The sequence below is a fragment of the Nestor notabilis genome, unplaced genomic scaffold, assembly GCF_000696875.1.
Source record: "Nestor notabilis isolate BGI_N333 unplaced genomic scaffold, ASM69687v1 scaffold18944, whole genome shotgun sequence".
Lineage (NCBI taxonomy): Eukaryota > Metazoa > Chordata > Aves > Psittaciformes > Psittacidae > Nestor > Nestor notabilis.
Window position 1 is genome coordinate 25,613 of NW_009925392.1, and position 8,025 is coordinate 33,637.

Sequence of the window (8,025 nt, forward strand, 5' to 3'; positions counted from 1 at the left end):
GCTTGATTTAAAAAGCTTGCTATCTGCTACTCAGTCTATCCTCCCTCAATAACCATGAGTCTACCTACTAGCTAATTTTAACCAGATTAAACAAAACCCCAAATTGGTACTTTTACTTAGGAAGAGGCAGAAAGAACTACTTATTTTAATCAATATATTTAAATGCCCACCACAAGCAAACACCCCATCAAGCATGTTGTCTCTTGCCCAGTGGGAGAGTCAGTGTGGGAAAAGAACAGGAGCATAATAGTGATGAGATCAGGTGTTCAGGTGACAGAAGATATGCATCAGTAAGAAACTGCTTGATTACTTCTGCTGCTCATGAAGCAGCTTGTTTCTGCTGTGAATTTTAATAATAATAATAATTAGGAAAAAGGATTCAGTTTAGATACTGAGTATCAACCCAAGATTACCACATACCATACTTCTTGCGTATTTCATCATGCTTCAGTTTTCTTTCATGTTTCCTGCAACAAATAAAGGCGTAAGAAGAATATTCAGACTGTTTTGAATTGCAAAATTACATCTGAAACATATGACAGCATTTTTTAAATTAGTACGCAAGTACATTTTTTTAATAACATTTGTCAGTCATATACCTTATCTTTCCATACACACTTTAAGATCCCCTATAACTTCTCACTAATCAATGTAAAAATAGGACATACTTGCTAGCACAAACAAAATAACCGTTTTTTCTATGTACAAGTAGTACGTCCACATCCGCACATTGAAGTATTCATCTATACATAAGGTGCAACACTGGAAGACTCCCTAATGCTTTCCAGCGGGGAGCCTAACTGTAAAATTTAACTGCAAGCACAGTGTCCTTCAATCCTATTTTGATATAGTTATTCTAAAAAGATGAAAGGTATATTACTGTTTTGTTTAGACAGTACAGCAAGTATAAGTGAAAACTACTAGTTTCTAAAAATCCAGCATGGCCTCCATGCAGAGAATTAAAATATGATGCTAATATAAAAATTGGATGCCTCTAGTTATGTTATCGAATCATAAGACAGTTTTCAAGACTGTATCCAATATTGCCAAACTTTAATTATTCACATAAAGCAAATGAGTCCGTTTCTTCTTCTTCCCCTTCCCCCTTTGTGAAGGGGATAAAATGAAGGAAGTCTAAACGAAGTTGTCCCATCATTCCTCAGATAATTTTCCTACATTTCAAAGGAAGCATCTATTTTGCTTAGCTTAAAAACAAAAAAAGCTCCTACACAACTGTTTCACTAGGATGATCTAGGATTTATATGTTTTGAGGAAAGAACATAGAATTTGGCAAAACAATGCTCCTCTAACAAATAAGTACACTGTTGCCCCTATCAAAATTCAACCCATTCAGACAAGTTGTGACTTTTGGCTGATTCTAATTTGCACATATTCAGCAGAAAGCTGTTAAGCACTGACAGCTTAATTCACCAAAGATCCCATCTGCCCTATGCACATTCCACCTTCAAACAATTCCTACTGCTAATCAGATCCTGTGTGTCCTCAGAAACAATTATCATGCTTCCTACAGAGCTAAAGGGCTGAACTGGCCTTTCCCTGCAACTGGCACTTCTGGAAAGCATGCAGATAAAGCGTGATGAGAAAACCAACAAGACTGACTCAAAACTTTCCACTACTATTTCCCCGAGATACCTATCTCCCCTTATATCCTTTTCCACTATGTAAGCACAGACAGCATAGGAAACAAAGCAACCTGGCCAAACTGCAAGAGGAGGAGAAACTGCGGAATCAAGGAGATTAAATGAAAGTCATGTAGAGGAAGAAAGCCAGGACTGAGAGGGTGAAGAGAACAGGAAGAAGAGGAGACAACTTTATCTGCTAAGGGTAACCTGAACACAGGATTCCTGCTTTGTGTTGCATAAGAGGAAGACATTATATGAGGCACCGATCTCAGGAAGAGAATATCAAAATTCTACTTAAAGCAGCCTTCTCCTGTATAAAGTCATGCCTTATTTTTTTATAGTTTCCTGTGACATCAATGCAGGTTTTCTACTGGTGGTACTAATTAATGTCACGTTCTTCACTGTTTTGCATACCTGGTCTGAAATAACGGAGAAAATCTCAAGCACCCCAGCAGTCAGTCTGAATTTGCCTTGAACACAGAAAGCACTAAGTATCTGTGTAAGGAGGGCAAGAGAGTGTGGAGAAACACCACACTGTGTAGGCTTTAAACCCCTAACACTTCAGGATACTTCCTTAGGCTATTCAAAACAAACCACCAAACATCTAAAATCCTTACATTGTTTACGTTTGATATGTAATACCAGTAGTATTTGCGAAACATTCAAACTCTGTCAGGCAGTCACGATTATATCATATCAGCCATGACTAAGTCCTTGTACAGTCAAGAAGGCTTAGGTATACATCAACTGAGAAGAGTCAGATGCAATTCTGAACAGGTAGTCACTGAATCAGTTTACTGCACTGTTCACATCTTGCATTATGATCAACTGAAGTCACTTTACAGTCTGAGTTCGTGTTATTTCTTAATACTACTACTATTACTTCATTTTCTATATGCTAAATTCTTGGCTTTTCACATAAATTGCCCCCACTGCTGTAAGCTGAGAAAGTATTTTTCCTAATACTAACAACTCTTATCATAATTTTCCATACTTGGTTCTTCACCAATGAACTGCAATACTTTCTTTCCCTGTCCCCCACCCCTTGTTCTCCTTACCAGAACACTACTGATTTAGCCTCAGCAGTTTATCTCACTGTCTTTCATTTGTTTATAAACTTCTAACATAAAATAAATCATGGTTTATAGATCATATGAATCTAACATATAAATGTACAATGTATTTGCAGCTGTAAATAATTAAATGAGCATACTGAAAAGACTCACTACTTGATGCTATGTTTTAAAGTGATTTTTCATGTTAGAAATTATATGAAGTCAAATAAAGGAGTAAAGCTTTGAGATACCCTTTTTCCTTCAGTATTAGTCAAAACCTGAACTCCAGGTTTCCTTCCACTCCTGCCCCTCACTGTAAGTGCAAATTCTACATGTAATCACCAGTGACTTTCAACCTTCTCAGTGAAGTGACAGCTAGTTTTGTCCTTGTGAAGACAGAGGGCCAATGTCATTACCCTTACTCTTCATAGAATCATAGAATAGTTAGGGTTGGAAAGGACCTTAAGATCACCTAGTTCCAACCCCCCTGCCATGAGCAGAGACACCACACACTAAACTATGTCACCCAAGGCTCTGTCCAGCCTGGCCTTGAACACCACCAGGGTTCATTCTAACAGCCATCTAGGTATTCCAAGAAGACATTTCCTAAGTATCTGTAGTAAACTGAATTTTAACACAAACAAATTTAAACTTAAAAAGCAGACTTTTACTGTGTACCTGAAAAGCCAGAAAATACGAGGTGCTGCAATTACCTTGCAGCTTATTCCTTTACTTTGTTTTTACCATTCACTAATCGAATTAGGAAACCAAGCTCACGCTAGTGCTGTTCTCCTTCCATTGCCAACTGATCTGAACAGCTGTATATGAATTAGCTGTAACACAGAAGGGGGATTAAAAAAAAAAAAAAAAAAAGAAAAAGGAGAAAACCCCAGACAGACGCAAGGTCAGTCCTGTGCCCATATTCCTTGCATGCTATTTATCTGAACATCTATCAAGCTATTTTCAGAAACTATGTGAAAACTTTGCAGGTCCTAGAAAAGAAAGACCACACAGCACAGTGTTTTCCTCTGTGGTATGCTGGTCAAAAATGGCTTGTTGAGACTATTAATCTCTTCTATAGCCTACTACTAGCCTCCTAAGGACTTACAGGAAGCAAGCAGTGGGTTGGATGAGGTGTTCTGGTTGCCAGAAGTGGCTTACTCCTCGTGGTTTCCCATAACCCCCAGCGACACACACAATAGGTATGCATGTTCAGAATATGGGAAATACCATGTGGTTGCTGCTAAGCTCTCTCTTGCAATTAGAACAGTTTCTCTGCTTCACAGAGAATATCCCTGGATTCATGCTGTCCTTGCATCCTGTGGATCCCAGCAACCTTATGGATACATGCTGAGACTGTTCACTGAAGTCACTCAACAGGAAAAAAAAATAAAAATCAAAAACCCTACAGAAATGTGAACAGCTTTCTGCAAAACAAATTTTAGCAAAACAGAGTTAAGGAATGCTGTGCCTTGGGCATGAAAGAATGCATCAGCAGCTCACAGTTACATCAGAAGTAGAATGTCTTTATACACAATCTAACAGGTTAAACTAGTAGCATCATTACACCTAAAAATATGCATTTTCAAAATAGTAATTTTAGCTCAGCTATGCCAGGAGACATTTAGCTCTCATCTTCCCTCTGCAGAAAGTTACTTTTAAGCTTATGCTTTCCTAAACAAGTACAAATGCAGAATATACATTACTGCAACACTATGTTAAAAAGAAAACTTGTTGCAGAATAAAGACAATCTGGTAGATTTAAATGCTACTAAACTGTATTACACAGTTAGTAAAAAACTGAAATAGATACATTAAACTGCCAGTGTGTAATAGCTCTAAAACCTAATCAAAATCACAAAACTAAAACTAATCATTCAAGCTTTGCACTAAGCAAAGCTCTGAAAAATTCTTCATTAAACATTCCCATTGTATGCCATTCTAATTGTTTCTATTGCTAACAAGTTTAGGCTAAAGCACACATCAATTTAAGCTATTCTGCCTCCTAGAATCACAGTGCCTACTTCAGAGGCACAATCATTATCAGATTCAGGGCAAACACTGGCTTATATAACCTGGCAGTTCAGAACCAGAAAACAGATTTGCATGGAGTTAAGATGAGCAATTTTCCCAGCTCCTGCTGGTCAGAGATATGAGTGACAGTAGGTACATATCTAAGAAAGATCTTACTGGCTCTCATTTCTCTGCCAAGCCAGAAACATACCATGTTTGAGCAAACCAAGCATGTTTGCCTGTCTGCCTTGTCTTCCTGTGCACATATATAATAGAGAAACAACGTCTTCATGCAAAAGCTCCACAAGGGGTCTCATCTGGAAGTATGCTTTGCTCCCTGCAGTCTCTGCTCATATTAACAATCAATCTGGGATCAGGAGAAAACAGTAGGTATCAGCAAGGCAGTGAAGGCGCCCACCTGTTACTTGGCAGGAATGTGTTTAGAGAACATAACCAGGAAGTGGCAAACCAAAGATCGATTACCTTGGCAGTCTGTGGGGATTCAAACCCACACCTGACAGCTTCAAACCTAGCATTAGTTTGGTTAGGACTCGTGTCTTGCTGAAGCTAATCCACTGTGACTCTCCAAAACAGATCATGAAAGGAAGTATGATTCAAAAGGTATGATCGGGTTTATATTAGGTGTCATGGTCCTACCTATGAAAATTGGTTACCTAAAGAATAAATGTAAAACCCATGAAGAGTCATTGGAGAACTACACTATAAAAACCTACATCTGAAGGAATACCGTTCTCACCGAGAAGCACTGTATTACTGCTGACTCTTGCACTTTTTTCTACATAGTTCTAACAGAAACGATAGAAATGCAGAATTAAGTCTAAAGTGAGATCTGAGCCAAAGTTTTCCATTTCCTGAGAAAAATTTCTAACGGGTATCTCACTAGCAACTTCTCTATCTACCTTTTTCAACCAGATTTTAATAGAACCAGTTACCAAATGAATCAAGAAAGTTGTTTTCACCTCTGAATCCCAGCCTCACTTGGGCATTAACTCATGCCACAAACAAGCATCAGCCCAGGAGAGACAAGGCAAGACTTCAGACACACCCCTCCTGTTTGCTCTTGGCTGACACAGCGCACTTGTGGTACCTGCCACAGTGATCATCAACCTACTCACACTCTGTTCACTTATGGAAATACAGGCTCCTAGTCAGGTTCACAAAGCTCAGAATAAGCCCTGTTTTGTAAACACCTGACATTGTCATGCCTAACTCCACAGTGTCTCTTTGTTTAGTACTCCATTAGAAGGGCAGAATACTCCTCTATTACCCGGAAGTCTATAGCTGTGTACCAAGCTGGCAAGACTTACCTCTGAAGAGACTGTAATCTTCGTTCCTCTCTCTTTCTAGCTAGCCGTTCTTCTTCTTCATCTGGTCCACTAGAAAAATAAGGAGGTAAGGAAAGCGTAAAAGGAGGATAAAACGATTTCACTGCTAGGCAATCACTACTTACTCATTTGACTTATTTTGAAAAAGGATTTATAGTCTGACCTGAGATACTTCTTCACAGTCATGTAAAATTTAACAGCTGAATAAGTATAACTGACAAGTTTTTAGAGTTACCCTTTCACATTTTACAATACCCAAATGCTTCGCCCACTGTAGTAATATGCCCTTCAGACGCCACAGGACAATTTAATACCTCTTAGGAACAGGTTGCAGACTGTTCCAGAAGCACGATTCCTACTTGTCATTTTCCCCATGTGTGACACCCCATTTCAGAGTAAGTGTCCTGCACATGCACAATTAAGTCCATTGTTGCCCCTGGAAGAAGATTGATGGTTCATAAGCGCTTGATGCCAGAACAATTTATCTTTCCAATACACATCACTATCCAATCTCCATCTGCCCCGAGGAAAGCAGCCTACATGAACTCTCTTAGCAGCTGCCTTTCTTGTTCTGGAATGAGCAAGGATTTACCCGAGTGCATCACCTGAGTGATTCTGGGAAACGCTGAGCCTACATAGTACATTTGAGCTGTGCATGTGCAGATATGCTCTACTGAATGCAGGCACTTAAGGTTTGTGACTTGCTTTGGGGAAAGCTCAGCTTCGCTTAACCATTAGATAAACCATACAAGAACTGTAGAACTCTTAAAGCAAATGCTAAACAATACTTATGTGTCTGTTATTTTTTCTGATAGAATTAATGACAATTATTCAGGATTAGTGAATGGGCACCTGCCATGCTTCCCAAGTACTAAGCATGTTCGAAAACTGAAGGCACTATCTGAAGATTTTCAATATGAATGTTTACAATATTGATACAGCTACTAACAGAGACATGAACAGTTGTACTACCACACATCTGCAGCAACCAACACACAAGTTAAGCAAGAGTGACATCCAGTGGCTACTTACAGCATGCCAGATGTTTTAACAGAATTCATAGACACCAGACTGTAAATCTAAGTTCAATTTTTCCACCTGCTCAGCATAAATCTATTTGAACATCTCTGTCATTTAAATACAATCCAGTAATTCAGAGTCCATGTAAAGTTTCACATAAAAATTTTATAGTTCCTTCTTTTTTGTTTCCACATAAAGAATTAGAAAAATCTTGGGGGAGTTCAGCAGCAGGAAACACATGCAACAGGTTAGTTTTATTGGAAAACAATGTTAGACCGTTTTGGAAAACAAACTAATTCCCCACACTTGCACAACCAGGAAGACCAGAAGCTCCCATTTTTGGGCACCCTTCTGTAAGACTACTTTATTAGAGACCAAGTGTCTTGTAACTATGCAATAGTCTCACTTCACATTGGTGTTGCAAAATACAAAACCATCAAATAAATAAAATGCTGGTATAGGATTCAGAAAATATATTATTTCCCCATCATTTAAAAAAAAAAAAAAAAAAAAAGCATTAAATCTCTTTTGATTTCTAGAGACTTCGAAGGAATTGAGTTTTTCTTAAAGAATCGGAAAGCCTGATATTATACAAATAAAAAAGCAGATGTTAAACTGAAGAAGTTAATGAGAATCTATTTAGTATAGTCTCATGAGGAGTTATACCTCTAGTACATAGAGCCAGACTCAAAGTTCAAACACAGGATAAAAATAATGAACTGAAACAATGCACTAACAGTCCTAGAATTCCTGTGGTAGGGATGGACTTAGGTGAGCCAGCTACATTCCTCATGTGGGGATTAATGCACCCAAGTATTCTTTCAAGGAAAAGATCAGTGCTGGCTTCTTGAACACTGAAACCCCACCGCTTAAAAATTCCTAGAAGGAATACTGACAGTTCAGGGAGGGGGGGGGGGAAAAAAATAAACAAAAGAAAGAAAGAAGTTT

At 38.4% G+C, this 8,025-nt stretch overlaps 1 protein-coding gene across 1 annotated transcript in view; it reads right to left on the minus strand.

Annotated features, from left to right (window-relative positions):
• Positions 1-420: 420 nt before the first annotated feature.
• Positions 421-8,025, minus strand: part of LOC104404585 (pituitary tumor-transforming gene 1 protein-interacting protein-like) — a gene marked incomplete at its 3' end in the record, with an annotated part of 18,774 nt that continues 11,169 nt past the window's right edge. The window contains exons 5-6 of the mRNA XM_010013045.1: positions 6,040-6,108; positions 421-467 (exon numbers count right to left, since the gene is read on the minus strand). Of these exons, the coding sequence (XP_010011347.1) occupies positions 421-467; positions 6,040-6,108 (116 nt within the window). The remainder of the gene's footprint in view (positions 468-6,039; positions 6,109-8,025) is intronic.